Source organism: Pseudophryne corroboree, chromosome 2 (assembly GCF_028390025.1).
Source record: "Pseudophryne corroboree isolate aPseCor3 chromosome 2, aPseCor3.hap2, whole genome shotgun sequence".
NCBI classification, from domain to species: domain Eukaryota; kingdom Metazoa; phylum Chordata; class Amphibia; order Anura; family Myobatrachidae; genus Pseudophryne; species Pseudophryne corroboree.
The window spans coordinates 243,133,179-243,154,016 of NC_086445.1; the positions used below are offsets into that span (position 1 = coordinate 243,133,179).

At 43.8% G+C, this 20,838-nt stretch overlaps 1 protein-coding gene across 2 annotated transcripts in view; it reads right to left on the minus strand.

The window, feature by feature from the left end:
* Positions 1–16,101: 16,101 nt before the first annotated feature.
* Positions 16,102–20,838, minus strand: part of ORMDL2 (ORMDL sphingolipid biosynthesis regulator 2) — a 29,902-nt gene continuing 25,165 nt past the window's right edge. For both annotated transcript variants that reach the window (XM_063952585.1, XM_063952586.1), the window contains exon 4: positions 16,102–18,765. In XM_063952585.1, the coding sequence (XP_063808655.1) occupies positions 18,630–18,765 (136 nt within the window). In that variant the 3' untranslated portion in view covers positions 16,102–18,629. The remainder of the gene's footprint in view (positions 18,766–20,838) is intronic.

A 20,838-nucleotide genomic window follows, 5' to 3' on the forward strand; every position in this document is an offset into this window, starting at 1 on the left:
TCTGAAACTGATGACAGTTTTGCACCACGACCCTGAGGTACCCTTGATGTGAAGGGCAAATTGGGACATGCAGGTAAGCATCTTTTATGTCCAGGGACACCATAAAGTCCCCTTCTTCCAGATTCGCTATCACTGCTCTGAGTGATTCCATCTTGAACTTGAATTTTTGTATGTACAGGTTCAAAGATTTCAGATTTAGAATAGGTCTTACCAAGCCGTCCGGCTTCAGTACCACAAATAGCGTGGAGAAATACCCCTTTTCCTGTTGTAGGAGGGGTACCTTGACTATAACCTGCTGAGAAAACAGCTTGTGAATGGCTTCCAATACCGTCGCCCTGTCTGAGGGAGACGTTGGCAAAGCAGACTTTAGGAACCGGCGAGGGGGAGACTTCTCGAATTCCAACCTGTAACCCTGAGATACTACCTGCAGGATCCAGGGGTCCACCTGTGAGCAAGCCCACTGCGCGCTGAAATTCTTGAGTCGACCCCCCACCGTTCCTGAGTCCGCTTGTAAAGCCCCAGCGTCATGCTGAGGGCTTTGCAGAACCCGCGGAGGGCTTCTGTTCCTGGGAAGGAGCTGCTTGCTGCCCTCTCTTACCCTTTCCTCTGCCTCTGGGCAGATATGACTGTCCTTTTGCCCGCTTCTTATAGGACCGAAAGGACTGCGGCTGAAAAGACGGTGTCTTTTTCTGTTGGGAGGGGGTCTGAGGTAAAAAGGTGGATTTCCCGGCAGTTGCCGTGGCCACCAAATCCGATAGACCGACGCCAAATAATTCCTCCCCTTTATACGGCAATACTTCCATATGCCATTTGGAATCCGCATCACCTGACCACTGTCGTGTCCATAAACTTCTTCTGGCAGATATGGACATCACACTTACTCTCGATGCCAGAGTGCAAATATCCCTCTGAGCATCTCGCATATAAAGAAAAGCATCCTTTAATTGCTCTAAAGTCTGTAAAATACTGTCCCTATCCAGGGTATCAATATTTTCAGTCAGGGAATCCGACCAGACCACCCCAGCACTGCACATCCAGGCTGAGGCGATGGCTGGTCGCAGTATAACACCAGTATGTGTGTATATACTTTTTAGGGTAGTTTCCAGCCTCCTATCAGCTGGATCCTTGAGGGCGGCCGTATCAGGAGACGGTAACGCCACTTGTTTTGATAAGCGTGTGAGCGCCTTATCCACCTTAGGGGGTGTTTCCCAGCGCGCCCTAACCTCTGGCGGGAAAGGGTATAATGCCAATAACTTTTTTGAAATTAGCACTTTTCTATCTGGGTTAACCCACGCTTCATCACATACATCATTCAATTCCTCTGATTCAGGAAAAACTACAGGTAGTTTTTTCACCCCCCACATAATACCCCTTTTTGTGGTACTTGTAGTATCAGAGATATGCAAAGCCTCCTTCATTGCCGTGATCATATAACATGTGGCCCTACTGGAAAATACGTTTGTTTCTTCACCGTCGACACTAGATTCAGTGTCCGTGTCTGGGTCTGTGTCGACCGACTGAGGTAAAGGGCGTTTTACAGCACTGACGGTGTCTGAGACGCCTGGGCAGGTACTAACTGGTTTTCCGGCCGTCTCATGTCGTCAACTGATTTTTGTAATGTGCTGACATTATCACGTAATTCCATAAACAAAGCCATCCATTCCGGTGTCGACTCCCTGGGGGGTGACATCACCATTACCGGCAATTGCTCTGCCTCCACACCAACATCGTCCTCATACATGTCGACACACACGTACCGACACACAGCAGACACACAGGGAATGCTCTATTGAAGACAGGACCCCACTAGCCCTTTGGGGAGACAGAGGGAGAGTTTGCCAGCACACACCCAAGCGCTATAATATATATGGGAACAACCCTATATAAGTGTTGTATCCTTATAGCAGCTTAAATATAGTAATATCGCCAAAAAAAGTGCCCCCCCTCTCTGTTTTACCCTGTTTCTGTAGTGCAGTGCAGGGGAGAGTCCTGGGAGCCTTCCTCACAGCGGAGCTGAGCAGGAAAATGGCACTGTGTGCTGAGGAGAATAAGCCCCGCCCCCTATTTCGGCGGGCTCTTCTCCGGAGTTTGTGAGATCTGGCAGGGGTTAAATACATCCATATAGCCTCAAGGGCTATATGTGATGTATTTTTTAGCCATAAAAAGGTATTATACATTGCTGCCCAGGGCGCCCCCCCCAGCGCCCTGCACCCTCCGTGACCGCTGTGTGAAGTGTGCTGACAACAATGGCACACAGCTGCAGTGCTGTGCGCTACCTCAGGAAGGCTGAAAAGTCTTCTGCCGCCTGCTTCTGGACCTCTTCCATCTTCGGCATCTGCAAGGGGGGTCGGCGGCGCGGCTCCGGGACCGGACTCCATGGCTGGGCCTGTGTTCGATCCCTCTGGAGCTAATGGTGTCCAGTAGCCTAAGAAGCCAATCCATCCTGCACGCAGGTGAGTTGACTTCTCTCCCCTAAGTCCCTCGATGCAGTGAGCCTGTTGCCAGCAGGACTCACTGAAAATAAAAAAGCCTAAAAACTTTTTCTAAGCAGCTCTTTAGGAGAGCCACCTAGATTGCACCCTGCTCGGACGGGCACAAAAACCTAACTGAGGCTTGGAGGAGGGTCATAGGGGGAGGAGCCAGTGCACACCACCTGATCCTAAAGCTTTATTTTTGTGCCCTGTCTCCTGCGGAGCCGCTAATCCCCCCATGGTCCTGACGGAGTCCCCAGCATCCACTAGGACGTTAGAGAAAAATAATAAGTCATATCCTATTCAAAAAGACTAAATTAAATTAATCTGGCCCTAAGGCTGAAGTAGGGAAAGGAGTTATATGTGAAAAGTCTGATTTTGGAGACCAGGGGCAGAGGCTAACTTGGACCCTAAATGTATCTCATAGAAAAGGGGCAATCTCATAGCCTTCATTGTGACCATGCGGTTGGAGGGTATTTAAAGTGAAAATCCAATACATCTCCCTTTGGGACAATTTTCTCAGTAGATCTCCCCCTCTAGGTCCCATTTTGACGTGTTCAATGGCTCTGAATGTGAAAGTCTCCGTGCTTGAGTTGTGAATTTCAGCGAAATGTCTTGAGAGGGGGTGGCTCTCCACTTTATTTTTAATGTTGCGTACATGTTCCTGGATACGAAGTTTCAGGAGTCTTTTAGTCTTGCCCACATATTTAAGGTGGCATCCACACTCAATCACATATATTACAGATGTCGTATTGCAGTTAATGAAGTCCTTCATCTTGAATTCCTTTGTCTGTTCTGAATTGGAAAAGGATTTCCTATTTGGGTGGACAAACCTACACATATTGCAGTGTCCACATTTATACATGCCTTTACACTTAGGAAGGCTTTGAGTGGTGGCCACCTTGTTTTTGATCATGCTGGGTGCCAAAATTTCCTTCAAATTCCGAGATTTCCTAAATACAACTTGCGTGTGTTCTGGTAAAATTTCTTTCAGTACAGGGTCCATTTTTAGGATATGCCAGTGTCTTGAAAATGATTTTCTGATTTTCATTTCCTCACAATTGTATTGAGTGATGAAAGGTACTATGGAGCTTTTCCTCACTTCTTTCTTCTTTGGATGGATCAAGGTTTCTCGGTCTAGTTTCTCGCCACGATCAACAGCCTCTTTAATAATTCTCTCCGGGTAGCCTCTTTCTCTGAATCTGTCTGCGTATATCTTAGACTGGTCTGTGAAGGTTTCGTGAGTGCTGCAGTTCCTCCTTAGCCTGTACATTGTTGAAAAAGGGATATTGTTTTTACATTTATTGGTATGACTACTGTCATAGTGTAGGTAGCTATTGGTGTCAACCGTTTTTATAAAATTCTTTGTGGTTACTTTCTTACCATCCTTACTTAAAATCAAGTCTAGAAACTCAATTTGGTTCTTGTTTATCGTGCAGGTGAATCTCACGTTAAAATCATTTGTACCAATAAACTCCATAAAAAGGTTAAAACTCCCTATATCACCATCCCAGACCATGATGATGTCGTCAATATAACGTCTGTAAAAGCAGATGTTATTTTTTAAAAATGGGTTATTATAAATGAAACGTTGTTCCCACATCCCCATTAAAATATTCGCATAACTCGGAGCAAAAACTGTCCCCATCGCAGTGCCACAGACTTGTAAAAAGAAGGTGTCTAAAAATTTGAAATAATTATGAGTTAAAATGAATTGAATAAGAGAACATAAAAATTCACAGTGGTCTTTGGTGATGCTGAGATCGGATTCCAATTTCTCTCGACATGCTTCTATTCCTTTTTCATTAGTGATGCTGGTATACAGGGCTTGTACATCAATCGTAGTCCATAAGTAGGTGTCTTTCCACTCAAAATCCTGAAAGAGGCTTAAAACACTAGTAGTGTCCTTTAAAAAAAGAGGGAAGGTTCTGTACGTGTAGCTTTAAAAAAATGTCTACATATTCAGAAGGATGTGCCGTTAAGGAATCAATACCGGCTATGATCGGTCTTCCTGGTGGACAGTCCAACTTCTTATGTATCTTGGGCAAATGATAAAAAATGGGGACAATGGGGTTACTATTCATGAGGTACTGGTATTCATCCTTAGCAATTAGATTCTTGTATAATCCTGCAACAAGAATGGCCCTCAATTCCTCAATGAATTCCTCTGTAGGGTCTTTCGGTTGTTTCTTGTATGATTCAGTGTCGCTAAGGAGTCTTTGTGCCTCCTCGATGTAGTTTTCTCTATCCTGTACGACCAGGCCTCCACCTTTATCTGCCGGTCTGAGGATAATCTTATCATTTTCCCGGAGTTCTTTTAAGGCATGTTTTTCGGAGTTGCTGAGGTTACATTTCTTTATTTGCGATTCCTCTCCTTCAATTAGATCCTTCTTTACTAGGTCGTAAAAAATGTTTATGTAAGAGCCTTTCGATTCTAAAGGATACAATTTTGACGTTGGTTTCAATCCTGATTTTGATGCATTGTAATTCGTTTGAATGGCTGTGTCCTGTCTCGCAAAGTGCCGTTTGAGAGTCAGGTTTCGAACATATTTATTCAAGTCAATAAATGTTTGAAACTTGTCTGGTTTCTGTGTAGGCGCAAATGTTGTACCTTTACTAAGTAAGGAAATCTGTGACTGTGTAAGAACATGAGAGGATAGATTGAATATACCTTTATCTTTTGGATCCATTATTTGTTGTATCTTTTTCTTGGATTTTCGTCTTCTTCCTCCTCGTTTCCCTCGTCTTGGAATCTTCGTTTTAGTGGGGATGCTGTATGGATACTCTCTTTTATTCTTCCGTGTTGGTCCCTGTATGGTCTCTGTGGTTTCCGGTCTAAAAAATGATGCGTATCTTCACTATTGGTCGTGCTTGTCGAGGGTAATTCCAAAGGCAAGAATCGGTTTTCTGTTCTCATGGTTTCTAATTTGGAATAAAATCTGGGTTTGTGGTATGATGCAGATCTATTTCTCTGATTGTTGTCCCTGGACAAATCCCTTGATCGGTAAGAAGGTCTTCCTCTATTTTGTGGGAGAGGTCTAGACCAATTTTTCACCTTATTGTTTTCACAGTCCCTTTTATCTCTAACAAACTTATGTTCTTTGTTCTTGATAACTTCTTCCTCAACTTTCTCCAGTTTTTTATTGAGCACTTTTTCATTTATTTTATATTCCTCACTGTCTCTGAATTTACCAAGAACCATGTCTTTGTTTTTCAGAGTCTCCTCAATGGTTACTAATTCGTTTTTTTTCTCTTTGACAATCAATTTCATAAGGTTTAGAGAACAATCATGTAAGATTTTAACACACTCACTCATGAATTCAGCTCTATCTGTGCCGCATGTCGGATTTTTATTTAATCTCAGACCTCTTGGGACTCTATTTACCTTAAGGTAATGTTCTAGTCCCTTGATGTCCCACCATACCCTAATCTCTTTCACAAGGGTTTTCTCGATATCCCAAAATAAAGAATCAACATTTTCGTTAATAGCTACATTACTAGAGGTTTTCTCCTCATCAAATACTTTTTGGCATAGATCTGATCTTTTCTTGCTTAGGCCACAAAGACGTAACATTTTCTATACTAAATAAATTAATTATACACCGAACAAGGATAGCAGCTCCAACCTAGAATACCAGATAGAAATGCAGAAAGTGTTTTAATAGATCAGTGCGCTTATCCAACGTTCGAAAATTCCTTCCAAAGAAGGGGTCGTCGAATGTCACTATGCTGAGACTTAATTAGTCGTATTGGATCCGTATCTAAAGCCATCTAATAAATACTTCGTGCTCTACAGACACCTTCCAAGCTTCTTTGGTGGCAGCTCAGTTCTTCAAGAAATGACCTGGGTAGATTCAGTCATGAAATTCTGTGGAGGTAGGGGAGAAGAAAAAGCGCCATATGGTGTAGTAATTTAGATAAATGGATAAAATATGGACACGTAAATGTACTGTAAGTACCGGATATAGGACCTCATTCCGAGTTGTTCGCTCGCAAGCTGCTTTTAGCAGATTTACTCACGCTAAGCCGCCGCCTACTGGGAGTGAATCTTAGCTTCTTAAAATTGCGAACAACGTATTCGCAATATTGCGATTACACCTCTCTTAGCAGTTTCTGAGTAGCTCCAGACTTACTCGGCATCTGCGATCAGTCCAGTGCTTGTCGTTCCTGGTTTGACGTCACAAACACACCCAGCGTTCGCCCAGACACTCCTCCGTTTCTCCAGCCACTCCCGCGTTTTTCCCAGAACCGGTAGCGTTTTTCCGCACACACCCATAAAACGGCCAGTTTCCGCCCAGTAACACCCACTTCCTGTCAATCACACTACGATCACCAGAACGATGAAAAAGCCGTGAGTAAAATTCCTAACTGCATAGCAAATTTACTTGGCGCAGTCGCACTGCGGACATTGCGCATGAGCACTAAGCGGAAAATCGCTGCGATGCGAAAAAAAATACAGAGCGAACAACTCGGAATGACCCCCAGTACCGGATATAGTCTTGGAATCAGGCCTATCGGTCTCTCTTTTCTCGGTAGCTGTTCCCCACCTAATCAATACTTCAATCAAGCTTATAGGATAAACTTATATCCAAATGACTCAGGCAGGTCCTGTATGGTGCGCTTATTCATTCAATTTCGATCTACTGCCTTGTATGGTAATACAAAGTTTTTTAATAAACCAAATAAAACATAGTACAAAAATAAATAAAATATAAAAGTCTTAGCTCAGTGATACAGGCAGTAGGTAAGTAGTTCAGTCTCTCAACGCGTTTCGCCTTTTTGGCTTCCTCAGGAGAATATAGCATAACAGAAAGTACACACATTTATAGCTGCTTTCAGTTTCACATTGCGGTCACTTCCGGTTCACGTCATTTCCGGAACCGGAAGTGTCATCCGATCGTAAATACACTTATATAATACATAAGGGATGATTGTATATCAAGGACATTGGTGGGGCAGTGGTGAGTGGGAATGGTATTTATGATGCATCGCACAAGCAAAGACCAAAGTCATCGCTTATGTGTATTCGTTTACCGGAAGTGACGTGGCTCGTCCCGGTCGCGTCACTTCCGGTCAGATCTTACCAGCCTCCGTGGCCGGCGTGTGTTCTAACGTTAGCGGAAGTGACTCGTCCTTGTTGTTAGTCACTTCCTACTGGCGGAAGAATGTTAATGAACAGGTGTAGCTATTGGCGGAAGTGACGTAAACACTGTCACTTGCGAATCGCCACTGTAATATAATGGAGGGGGAATGTTTACAAATTCCTTAAGATAATAGGCAACCATCCGTGCACATAAATAATGTCAACAATAGGCAGACACCATATACATCCCCAGAAATACCAAATATCAGTTATGACAGTGGGAGCTTTTTCATCCATTATTAGCCTTAGAGGTTTTTTTGTGCTTGTATAAGTCTAAGGTCATTAACAAAGCGTACAGATTTTGATCACAGTCATAAATCACCCTAAAATCACTAATTAAAACATTATGGACACACAATTGATAAAACAAAACATGGTATATGTATAAGACCGGCATAAATATTTTAAAAATAATAAGTCATATCCTATTCAAAAAGACTAAAATAAGATTTTACTTACCGATAAATCTATTTCTCGTAGTCCGTAGTGGATGCTGGGGACTCCGTCAGGACCATGGGATTAGCGGCTCCGCAGGAGACAGGGCACAAAAATAAAGCTTTAGGATCAGGTGGTGTGCACTGGCTCCTCCCCCTATGACCCTCCTCCAAGCCTCAGTTAGGATACTGTGCCCGGACGAGCGTACACAATAAGGAAGGATTTTGAATCCCGGGTAAGACTCATACCAGCCACACCAATCACACCGTACAACTTGTGATCTGAACCCAGTTAACAGTATGACAAACGTAAGAGCCTCTGAACAGACGGCTCACAACAATAACAACCCGATTTTTTTGTAACAATAACTATGTACAAGTATTGCAGACAATCCGCACTTGGGATGGGCGCCCAGCATCCACTACGGACTACGAGAAATAGATTTATCGGTAAGTAAAATCTTATTTTCTCTGACGTCCTAGTGGATGCTGGGAACTCCGTCAGGACCATGGGGATTATACCAAAGCTCCCAAACGGGCGGGAGAGTGCGGATGACTCTGCAGCACCGAATGAGAGAACTCCAGGTCCTCTTTAGCCAGGGTATCAAATTTGTAGAATTTTACAAACGTGTTCTCCCCCGACCACGTAGCTGCTCGGCAGAGTTGTAATGCCGAGACCCCTCGGGCAGCCGCCCAGGATGAGCCCACCTTCCTTGTGGAATGGGCCTTGACAGATTTAGGCTGTGGCAGGCCTGCCACAGAATGTGCAAGTTGAAATGTGCTACAAATCCAACGAGCAATCGTCTGCTTAGAAGCAAGAGCACCCAGTTTGTTGGGTGCATACAGGATAACAGCGAGTCAGTTTTCCTGACTCCAGCCGTCCTGGAAACCTATATTTTCAGGGCCCTGACAACATCTAGCAACTTGGAGTCCTCCAAGTCCCTAGTAGCCGCAGGTACCACAATAAGCTGGTTCAGGTGAAACGCTGACACCACCTTAGGAAGAAACTGGGGACAAGTCCGCAGCTCTGCCCTGTCCGAATGGACAATCAGATATGGCTTTTGTGAGACAAAGCCGCCAATTCTGACACTCGCCTGGCCGAGGCCAGGGCCAGCAGCATGGTCACTTTTCATGTGAGATATTTCAAATCCACAGATTTGAGCGGTTTAAAATGTGATTTGAGGAATCCTAGAACTACGTTGAGATCCCACAGTGCCACTGGAGGCACAAAAAGGGGGTTGTATATGCAATACTCCCTTGACAAACTTCTGGACTTCAGGAACTGAAGCCAATTCTTTCTGGAAGAAAATTGACAGGGCCGAAATTTGAACCTTAATGGACCCCAATTTGAGGCCCATAGACACTCCTGTTTGCAGGAAATGCAGGAATCGACCGAGTTGAAATTTCTTCGTGGGGCCTTCCTGGCCTCACACCACGCAACATATTTTCGCCACATGTGGTGATAATGTTGTGCGGTCACCTCCTTCCTGGCTTTGACCAGGGTAGGAATGACCTCTTCCGGAATGCCTTTTTCCTTTAGGATCCGGCGTTCCACCGCCATGCCGTCAAACGCAGCCGCGGTAAGTCTTGGAACAGACCTGGTACTTGCTGAAGCTAGTCCCTTCTTAGCGGCAGAGGCCATGAGTCCTCTGTGAGCATTTCTTGAAGTTCCGGGTGCCACGTCCTTCTTGGCCAATCCGGAGCCACGAGTATAGTTCTTACTCCTCTACGTCTTATAATTCTCAGTACCTTGGGTATGAGAAGCAGAGGAGGGAACACATACACCGACTGGTACACCCACGGTGTTACCAGAACGTCCACAGCTATTGCTTGAGGGTCTCTTGACCTGGCGCAATACCTGTCCAGTTTTTTGTTCAGGCGGGACGCCATCATGTCCACCTTTGGTCTTTCCCAACGGTTCACAATCATGTGGAATACTTCCCGATGAAGTCCCCACTCTCCCGGGTGGAGGTCGTGCCTGCTGAGGAAGTCTGCTTCCCAGTTGTCCACTCCCGGAATGAACACTGCTGACAGTGCTATCACATGATTTTTCGCCCAGCAAAGAATCCTTGCAGTTTCTGCCATTGCCCTCCTGCTTCTTGTGCCGCCCTGTCTGTTTACGTGGGCGACTGCCGTGATGTTGTCCCACTGGATCAATACCGGCTGACCTTGAAGCAGAGGTCTTGCTAAGCTTAGAACATTGTAAATTGCCCTTAGCTCCAGTATATTTATGTGGAGAGAAGTCTCCAGACTTGATCACACTCCCTGGAAATTTTTTCCCTGTGTGACTGCTCCCCAGCCTCTCAGGCTGGCATCCGTGGTCACCAGGACCCAGTCCTGAATGCCGAATCTGCGGCCCTTTAGTAGATGAGCACTCAGCAGCCACCGCAGAAGAAACACCCTTGTCCTTGGAGACAGGGTTATCCGCTGATGCATCTGAAGATGCGATCCGGACCATTTTTCCAGCAGATCCCACTGAAAAGTTCTTGCGTGAAATCTGCCGAATGGAATCGCTTCGTAAGAAGCCACCATTTTTCCCAGGACCCTTGTGCAATGATGCACTGACACTTTTCCTGGTTTTAGGAGGTTCCTGACTAGCTCGGATAACTCCCTGGCTTTCTTCTCCGGGAGAAACACCTTTTTCTGGACTGTGTCCAGAATCATCCCTAGGAACAGCAGACGTGTCGTCGGAAACAGCTGCGGTTTTGGAATATTTAGAATCCACCCGTGCTGTCGTAGAACTACTTGAGATAGTGCTACTCCGACCTCCAACTGTTCTCTGGACCTTGCCCTTATCAGGAGATCGTCCATTTTCTTTGAAGAAGAATCATCATTTCGGCTATTACCTTGGTAAGGACCCGGGGTGCCGTGGACAATCCAACCGGCAGCGTCTGAAACTGATAATGACAGTTCTGTACCACGAACCTGAGGTACCCTTGGTGAGAAGGGCAAATTGGGACATGGAGGTAAGCATCCCTGATGTCCCGGGACACCATATAGTCCCCTTCTTCCTGGTTCGCTATCACTGCTCTGAGTGACTCCATCTTGATTTGAACCTTTGTATGTAAGTGTTCAAATATTTCAGATTTAGAATAGGTCTCACCGAGCCGTCTGGCTTCAGTACCACAATATAGTGTGGAATAATACCCCTTTCCTTGTTGTAGGAGGGGTACTTTGATTATCACCTGCTGGGAATACAGCTTGTGAATTGTTTCCACTACTGCCTCCCTGTCGGAGGGAGACGTTGGTAAAGCAGACTTCAGGAGCCTGCGAGGGGGAGACGTCTCGAATTTCCAATCTGTACCCCTGGGATACTACTTGTAGGATCCAGGGGTCCACTTGCGAGTGAGCCCACTGCGTGCTGAAACTCTTGAGACGACCTCCCCCACCGCACCTGAGTCCGCTTGTACGGCCCCAGCGTCATGCTGAGGACTTGGCAGAAGCGGTGGAGGGCTTCTGTTCCTGGGAATGGGCTGCCTGCTGCAGTCTTCTTCCCTTTCCTCTATCCCATGGCAGATATGACTGGCCTTTTGCCCGCTTGCCCTTATGGGGACGAAAGGACTGAGGCTGAAAAGACGTTGTCTTTTTCTCCTTTATACGGCAATATTGGAATCTGCATCACCTGACCACTGTCGTGTCCATAAACAACTTCTGGCAGATATGGACATCACACTTACTCTTGATGCCAGAGTGCAAATATCCCTATGTGCATCTCGCATATATAGAAATGCATCCTTTAAATGCTCTATAGTCAATAAATTACTGTCCCTGTCAAGGGAATCCGACCAAGCCACCCCAGCGCTGCACATCCAGGCTGATCGCTGGTCGCAGTATAACACCAGTATGTGTGTATATACTTTTTAGGATATTTTCCAGCCTCCTATCAGCTGGCTCCTTGAGGGCGGCCCTATCTGGAGACGGTACCGCCACTTGTTTTTATAAGCGTGTGAGCGCCTTATCCACCCTAAGGGGTGTTTCCCAACGCGCCCTAACTTCTGGCGGGAAAGGGTATACCGCCAATAATTTTCTATCGGGGGAAACCCACGCATCATCACACACTTCATTTCATTTATCTGATTCAGGAAAAACTACAGGTAGTTTTTTCACACTCCACATAATACCCTTTTTTGTGGTACTTGTAGTATCAGAAATATGTAACACCTCCTTCATTGCCCTTAACAAGTAACGTGTGGCCCTAAAGGAAAATACGTTTGTTTCTTCACCGTCGACACTGGAGTCAGTGTCCGTGTCTGTGTCGACCGACTGAGGTAAAAAGGACGTTTTAACGTCCCTGACGGTGTTTGAGACGCCTGGACAGGTACTAATTGGTTTGCCGGCCGTCTCATGTCGTCAACCGACCTTGCAGCGTGTTGACATTATCACGTAATTCCTTAAATAAGCCATCCATTCCGGTGTCGACTCCCTAGAGAGTGACATCACCATTACAGGCAATTGCTCCGCCTCCTCACCAACATCGTCCTCATACATGTCGACACACACGTACCGACACACAGCACACACACAGGGAATGCTCTGATAGAGGACAGGACCCCACTAGCCCTTTGGAGAGACAGAGGGAGAGTTTGCCAGCACACACCAAAACGCTATAATTATACAGGGACAACCTTTATATAAGTGTTTTTCCCTTATAGCATCTTAATATATATAATCATATCGCCAAATAAGTGCCCCCCCTCTCTGTTTTAACCCTGTTTCTGTAGTGCAGTGCAGGGGAGAGCCTGGGAGCCTTCCCACCAGCATTTCTGTGAGGGAAAATGGCGCTGTGTGCTGAGGAGAATAGGCCCCGCCCCCTTTTCGGCTGGCTTCTTCTCCCGTTTTTCTGAGACCTGGCAGGGGTTAAATACATCCATCTAGCCCCAGGGGCTATATGTGATGTATTTTTTAGCCAGAACAAGGTATTCTCATTGCTGCCCAGGGCGCCCCCTGCAGCCTCCGTGACCGCTGGTGTGAAGTGTGTGACAACAATGGCGCACAGCTGCAGTGCTGTGCGCTACCTCATGAAGACTGAAAAAAGTCTTCTGCCGCCGGTTTCTGGACCTCTTCACTTTTCGGCATCTGCAAGGGGGTCGGCGGCGCGGCTCCGGACTCCATGGCTGGGCCTGTGTTCGATCCCTCTGGAGCTAATGGTGTCCAGTAGCCTAAGAAGCCAATCCATCCTGCACGCAGGTGAGTTCACTTCTTCTCCCCTAAGTCCCTCGTTGCAGTGAGCCTGTTGCCAGCAGGACTCACTGTAAAATAAAAAAACCTAAAAACTTTTTCTAAGCAGCTCTTTAGGAGAGCCACCTAGATTGCACCCTGCTCGGACGGGCACAAAAACCTAACTGAGGCTTGGAGGAGGGTCATAGGGGGAGGAGCCAGTGCACACCACCTGATCCTAAAGCTTTATTTTTGTGCCCTGTCTCCTGCGGAGCCGCTAATCCCATGGTCCTGACGGAGTCCCCAGCATCCACTAGGACGTCAGAAAAATTAAATTAATCTGGCCCTAAGGCTGAAGTAGGGAAAGGAGTTATATGTGAAAAGTCTGATTTTGGAGACCAGGGGCAGAGGCTAACTTGGACCCTAAATGTATCTCATAGAAAAGGGGCAATCTCATAGCCTTCATTGTGACCATGCGGTTGGAGGGTATTTAAAGTGAAAATCCAATACATCTCCCTTTGGGACAATTTTCTCAGTAGATCTCCCCCTCTAGGTCCCATTTTGACGTGTTCAACGGCTCTGAATGTGAAAGTCTCCGTGCTTGAGTTGTGAATTTCAGCGAAATGTCTTGAGAGGGGGTGGCTCTCCACTTTATTTTTAATGTTGCGTACATGTTCCTGGATACGAAGTTTCAGGAGTCTTTTAGTCTTGCCCACATATTTAAGGTGGCATCCACACTCAATCACATATATTACAGATGTCGTATTGCAGTTAATGAAGTCCTTCATCTTGAATTCCTTTGTCTGTTCTGAATTGGAAAAGGATTTCCTATTTGGGTGGACAAACCTACACATATTGCAGTGTCCACATTTATACATGCCTTTACACTTAGGAAGGCTTTGAGTGGGTTACTCTAGACAAGAAATACAAAAGGGATTTTTCCCACGCACTCTGCTGGCTGTTAGTAAGAATTTTCTATTATTACATAGTACATAGTTCTTCTTACTAACAGCCAGCAGAGTGCGTGGGAAAAATCCCTTTTGTATTTCTTGTCTAGAGTAACCCCCTCCCGCAGCACCTGGGGATTGTTACCAGCTTGATTAGAGCAGTTTTCCACTATTTATTGCAGTTCAGAGAGGCATAGATGGAGCCAGCATTAGGAGGGCATGCTGGGTCCTGTAGTGCCATTTGGAGGATACAGGGGTGCCTCCAGGTAAACTAGCTCTCAATCTGGATATGTTCTGTATGTGCCATTATCATGTGGCCATACATTAAGCAATTGTATGACCCATAGTGGATGTTATTATTATTATTATGCTGTGTATGGGTTTGGGGAGTGGTACCCCCCGGGTCTGGTGGGGCTGGGCCACCTTGGGGTAGCATGCCATATTATTTATTTAGCACTTATGTAACACTCCTATTTTTTCACTAATATTACTCTTTTGAGTATTTTATTAACACCCTTATTTTTGTAGCACTTTCTAACCCATAGCTTCTGCTTCTTTCCTAACACATATTAACACTTTAGTATTTCAATGGTGTGCTGCCCTGGGGTGGTCGGGCCTGGGCCGACTTTCTGGGGTCCAAGCCCTGGACCCATGCTTAGTTAGGGACCTCCAGTAATAGAGCAGCCGTGAAGTGGCCTGGAGGCTTATCATATCTTTTGCAAAACATATGTAACGAAGAGCTCTAAATTTCCTATTATTACATAGTATATAGTTCTTCTTACTAACAGCCAGCAGAGTGCGTGGGAAAAATCCCTTTTGTATCCCTTATCCAAAATGCTTGGGACCAGAAGTATTTTGGATATCGGATTTTTCCGTATTTTGGAATAATTGCATACCATAATGAGATATCATGGCGATGGGACCTAAGTCTAAGCACAGAATGCATTTATCTTTCATGTACACCTTATACACCCAGCCTGAAGGTAATTTTAGCCAATATTTTTAATAACTTTGTGCATTGAACAAAGTGTGTGTACATTCACACAATTCATTTATGTTTCATATACACCTTATACACACAGCCTGAAGGTCATTTAATACAATATTTTTAATAACTTTGTGCATTAAACAAAGTTTGTGTACATTGAGCCATCAAAAAACAAAAGGTGTCACTATCTCACTCAAAAAATTCAGTATTTCGGAATATTTGGATATGGGATACTCAACCTATATATATATATATATATATATATATATATATATATATATATATATATATATATATATATATATAATGTTTTCTGCATTGTATTTTTAATACATTTTCATACAAGTACAAGCCCCTGAGTGCCGCAGTTTTTCTTTCCGACTATCCATTATTGTTGCTGAGGGCACATTACTCAGAGGAGGAGTGCCGGGCTGTACATGATCTCTCTCTCTCTATATATATATATATATATATATATATATATATATATATATATATATACACATACATATATATACACATACATACACACAAACATATATAATTTATTTTTATCTTGCCAAGTTCCACTTACCCATTTTACACTAAAATCACAGGTTTGACCCGGGATTTGGTACACTGTTCCAAAGTGGGTCAGCACCGTTCACATTGCACCAGTGTGCAGTGGAACACTTCTACCAGCTCTTGGAGATATTATCTCCAAGCGACTGGATATCCAATCTCTCCATGCTGTAAATCGGACCCGGGTCACACAACCCAGGTTACCCGTTTACAGTGCCCATTACACGGGAGCTTTTTTTTTTTTTCCCCAGGGACCATTTTACAGAGGGGCATCCCAGCAATAACCTGGGTAATTTGGGCAGTGTAAAACTGGTACATGTAGGACATTGGCAATCAAAAGTGTCCGATCACTCTGTTCATGCTGTTGCAATTGCAAAAATAACCAACACCTTACACTAAATGTATTATTTTGAATTTATTTGCATATGGTATCTCTCTGAAATATACATTATATACACACACAGAGATCAGGCTCCAGAATTATGATCACTGGAAAGGTAAAAGCTTTGGTCTGCAGTTATGTCACTCATTCTCTGTGCAAAACTAAAATCAGCATATTAAACATCCTTTCACAACACACATTAAATGCAGGACTTGTTGCACACAGCTTGTTAGAGTAGACTGTGCTTATTTAAATGCATTAACAGGACACCTCTGGTTATCAGAAGTTCGAGTGCAGGAATAAAAATAAAGACTGGTCTGCAATGGAGCCTGTGGGATATAGTCTGTACTTGCCACCCTTTTCTCATACTCCGATATTCTCTCTTTCAACAACCCCCCTCTATCATGTAGTCATATTGTTCAAAAGGAGCTGGTAAAGTCATAGAAAATATCTAAAGCATTACTGTAAAGTAGATAATCATACATGGATAGCATAGTAAATGCATAGACTACAGTGTCAGGATTACAGGATGCGCTGATCTATTTTATTCTACAACTCAAACTTTTGTACAGTCATTAACATTAAAGGAATGTACAAATGCAGCCATGCTCATCTTTGTTGCAATGCGGCATGCTGCATGGAATTAATGGAGATTTTGTCAGCTGTGAATAGTCACAGCGCGATGCAGAATGCCACATTGCAGCAAAGATGAGCATAGAGGAAGGTATAGGCTTGGCTAGTAATTGTAAATGATCATATCACACTAGTTGAGAAAGGGAGTAGTGTGGTGAGGTTGCATTTGCACACCATGAGGCAGATGTATTAACCTGGAGAAAGCATAAGGTAGTGATAAACCAGTGATATGGGCAAGGTGATAAAAGGCACCAGCCAATCAGATCCTAACTGTTCATTTACATATTGGAGCTAATTGGCTGGTGCCTTTATCACCTTGCACATATCACTGGTTTATCACTTTCTTATACCTTCTCCAGGTTAATACATCTGCCCCATGTTTGTTGCCCATGTCCATCATAATTCTTACAAGAAATGTGATTCCATGGCCTGCGACCATTGAAAGTCTATCTTTTTTTTTTTTTAAACATATAGACAAGAGCATAGCAGTGGTTTGCCTCAGTCTACAGGCCAGGCGTTCAGTTGCCATAGTTTGTTGTAACTGGAAAAGACATGGTTCCATAGCCCACCTATTAAGTGCTACTGTGTATCACATAACAGACTGAATCGCTCCACTGTCAGTTGTAGTGGAGATTAAACAAATTTAATCAGAAATAAAGTTTACTTTACATCAGGGAATGTATTTGAATACTGCCCACATTACATGTAGAATGTTTTTGCTGTAGGAAGGCATGAGGGCAGAGTACATGTCACTGCATTTCCAGAGCGCCAGTTATATTTATTTTCCTATGCAATTCACAGAAGAAAAACAAGACAAAACTTGTGTTTTTACATATAACAATCACTAAGCTCAGGAGGAATGAGTTCCTTGTAAGTGCTTGATGTAGCAACAGTCATTTACTGCTGCCAAAACGCATACAAAAAAACAATGAGGAGATTGTTTGTGATTATACCATGTGTAAATTAGACTAAAAATACATGGCCCATATGTGTATTTCTATTCAATGATATGAATGAGCTCATGCATGGATCACTGATCCAATGTGTGCAGCATTAAAGTGGTTGTCCAGAAATAACCTCCCTTTACCCTTACTATTACACTGGTACGTGGTCCTTTCCCAGTTTTCCACATTCAGCTACTACTAGTACTCGGACAGCAAGTCATTTCCATCCAAACATAAAATGGCTGGTCAGTCTCTATGAGTAAACTTAGCTCAACAACAATCTCCACTCAAATGGGTTTATATATTGGGACAAATGTACTTATAGTCATAGCAGCTAATTCATGTTACTAGGCTATATTATGTTTATTCCCCCCATTCTGTAGTTTTCATATATTTAGACAAACCGGAGGGCTTCAGTGAAGAACACTGATGAAACCTCAAAACTGATATGGATTAAGAACAGAAAAGAAGATCATTGCATCACAGACTATGGATGGCAGACTAAAGACACAAGATAAATATGAAGGAAGGGGGGGGGGGGGGGTAGGACACCTTCATGTATGTATAGAGGATTTTCCTTTATCACTGTAGTATACAGTCACAGCTACTATATGTAATGTGTGAACTCTTCCCCTTTTTCTATTTGGTCAGCAAACAAGACATCCATAACAAAGCAAATGTTTTTTTTTTTCTTCTTCTTAACTTGTAATGGTTGTATCCAGAATGTCACTTCTACACTGGCTGCAGCAATAAGCATTGTATATGATAGTTTGATTATCCATCTGCATGGATCTTGGAGCAATGCATTAGAAAAGATATCTACACAAGCACTCATTTTGGTTTTCAAAATATATAGCCAGATATCTTCAGCACCATTACGAGTATTAACTTTCCCAACATGTTCTGACATGCAGTAGATTCATCATCTGATGGCCAGCGTGTGAAGATACTACTACAATTGTCCTCTATTCAGTATTTGTTTATTCCAAAAATCCTGACACCATGAAACTGTGGAAGCTTTGGCAGCAGGACACTGAGCAGCGACAATGTGTTGATAAGGAAATGGACTGCATCATACTTGGTGTAAAAGCTGGCAAGGAGGTATCTGCAGGAGAACAAGAAAATGGGATTGAATCACTTTCTGTAAAGATCACACATTTTTTTTAAAATAAATATTGATTTAATACAGGCCCAGGGTCTAGGTTTCTCACTGAAATGCTTGGGAACATTTAAGTTAACGTTAAATGTTCACCCAAGCACCTTTTCATTAAAACAATACAAAGTAATTAGACAGGCAGTGGCAGGGGTCACACAGCGCGTAGAATGCTCTCCTTATTCTTCAGCAACTTGCATATACAGATATGTCCTCTTACATCCTTGCTGCAATCACGCTAAACAGCCCTTGAAGTCGCACCATGGCTTGGCGGGAAACTGTAGCACCAAGCTCATTTTTGTGCGTTATTTCCCACTAGAATGTGTCACAGTTGCAAAGTAATGTAATGGGACGCACAAGCAGATCCTGCTCATTATAATAACATGCAGCATGTCAATTTATTTATTTACAGTTTCTTATATAGCGCAGCAAATTCTGTTGCGCTTTACAATTGGACACAATGATACAACAAAACTGGGTAATAAACAAGCAGTCAGAGGTAGGAAGGCCCTGCTCGCAAGCTTACAATCTATAGGGAAATAGGCATGTATACACAAGGAAAGGCATTATCTATTGCATATTTGTCCACCGGATTGCAAAGGTTCTAGGTGGGTTGAATGATATCACATCACAGCAATGATGAACCCTGGTCAGAAAGAAGGGAAAGTGAAGAAAGAAAATATGTGGAGGATATTTAGAGTGGGGATATAATCGGATAGGAAAACTTATGAAGGTTGAGTGAGCTGTTCTGGAATGTGATAAGTTAGCCTGAAGAGGTGAGTTTTCATGGAACGTTTGGAGACTAAGGGAGAGTCTTATTGTGCGTGGTAGGGCATTCCACAGAGTGGGTGCAGCCCGAAGGAAGTCCTGCAATAGTGCATGGGAGAAAGGAATGAGTGTGGATGAGAGACGTAGTACTTGTGAAGATCGGAGAGGTCGGGTAGGGAGATATTTTGAGATGAGCGAAGAGATGTACATTGGTGTAGTATGGTTAATGGCCTTATGTGTGAGTAAAAGTATTTTATATTGAATACGGTAGAATACAGGTAACCTATGGAGGGACTGATAGAGTGGATCTGCAAACAATGAATGTCTAGCAAGGAAGGTTAGCCTCGCAGCTGCATTCAGAATGGATTGTAGTGGTGAGAGTCTCTTTTTGGCAAGACCAGTAAGAAGACTATTGCAATAATCAATGGGAGATAATGAGAGCATGGATTAGTTTTTGCAGTGTCTTGTGTAAGGTAAGGTATGGTCGTATTTTGGATATGTTTTTAAGATGCATTTAACATGATCTTGAGACAGATTGAATGTGGGGAGCAAAGGACAGTTCTGAGTCAAGTATGACACCTAGGCAGCGAGCTTGTGGGGTAGGATTGATTGTTGAGTTCTCAACAGTGATCGAGATATCAGGTTGGTAACTACTATTGGCCAGTGGAAATATAAGTAGCTCGGTTTTGGAAATATTAAGTTTGAAGTGGCGAGATGACACCAAAGATGAAACAGCAGAAAGGCATTCAGTGACCCTGACCAATACAGATGGTGACAAATCTGGAGAGGATAGGTAGAGTTGAGTATCATCTGCGTACAGATGACACTGAAATCCAAAAGAGCTGATTAGTTTACCAAGAGATGAGGTATAGATTGAGAAAAGCAGAGGACCTAAGACCGAGCCTTGTGCTACTCCAACTGAAGGAGGTAGCGAAGAGGAGGTGGATTCAGAGAAGCGAACACTGAAGGAGCGATTAGATAGGTAGGGTAGGAACCAAGAGAGGACTGTGTCCTTAAGACATAGGGATTGTAGTGTTTGTATGAGAAGAAAATGGTCAACAGTGTCAAAAGCAGCAGGGAGATCTAGAAGAAGAAGTCAGTAATGGCCGTTGGACTTTTAAGTGAGTAGATCATTCACTACTTAAGTCAGTGCTGTCTCTGGACTGCCGGGAACGAAAGCCTGACTGAAGTTAGTCAAATAAATTGTGTGTTTTAAGAAAGTGTGTGAGGCGAGTGTAGGCAAGTCTCTCAAGTAGC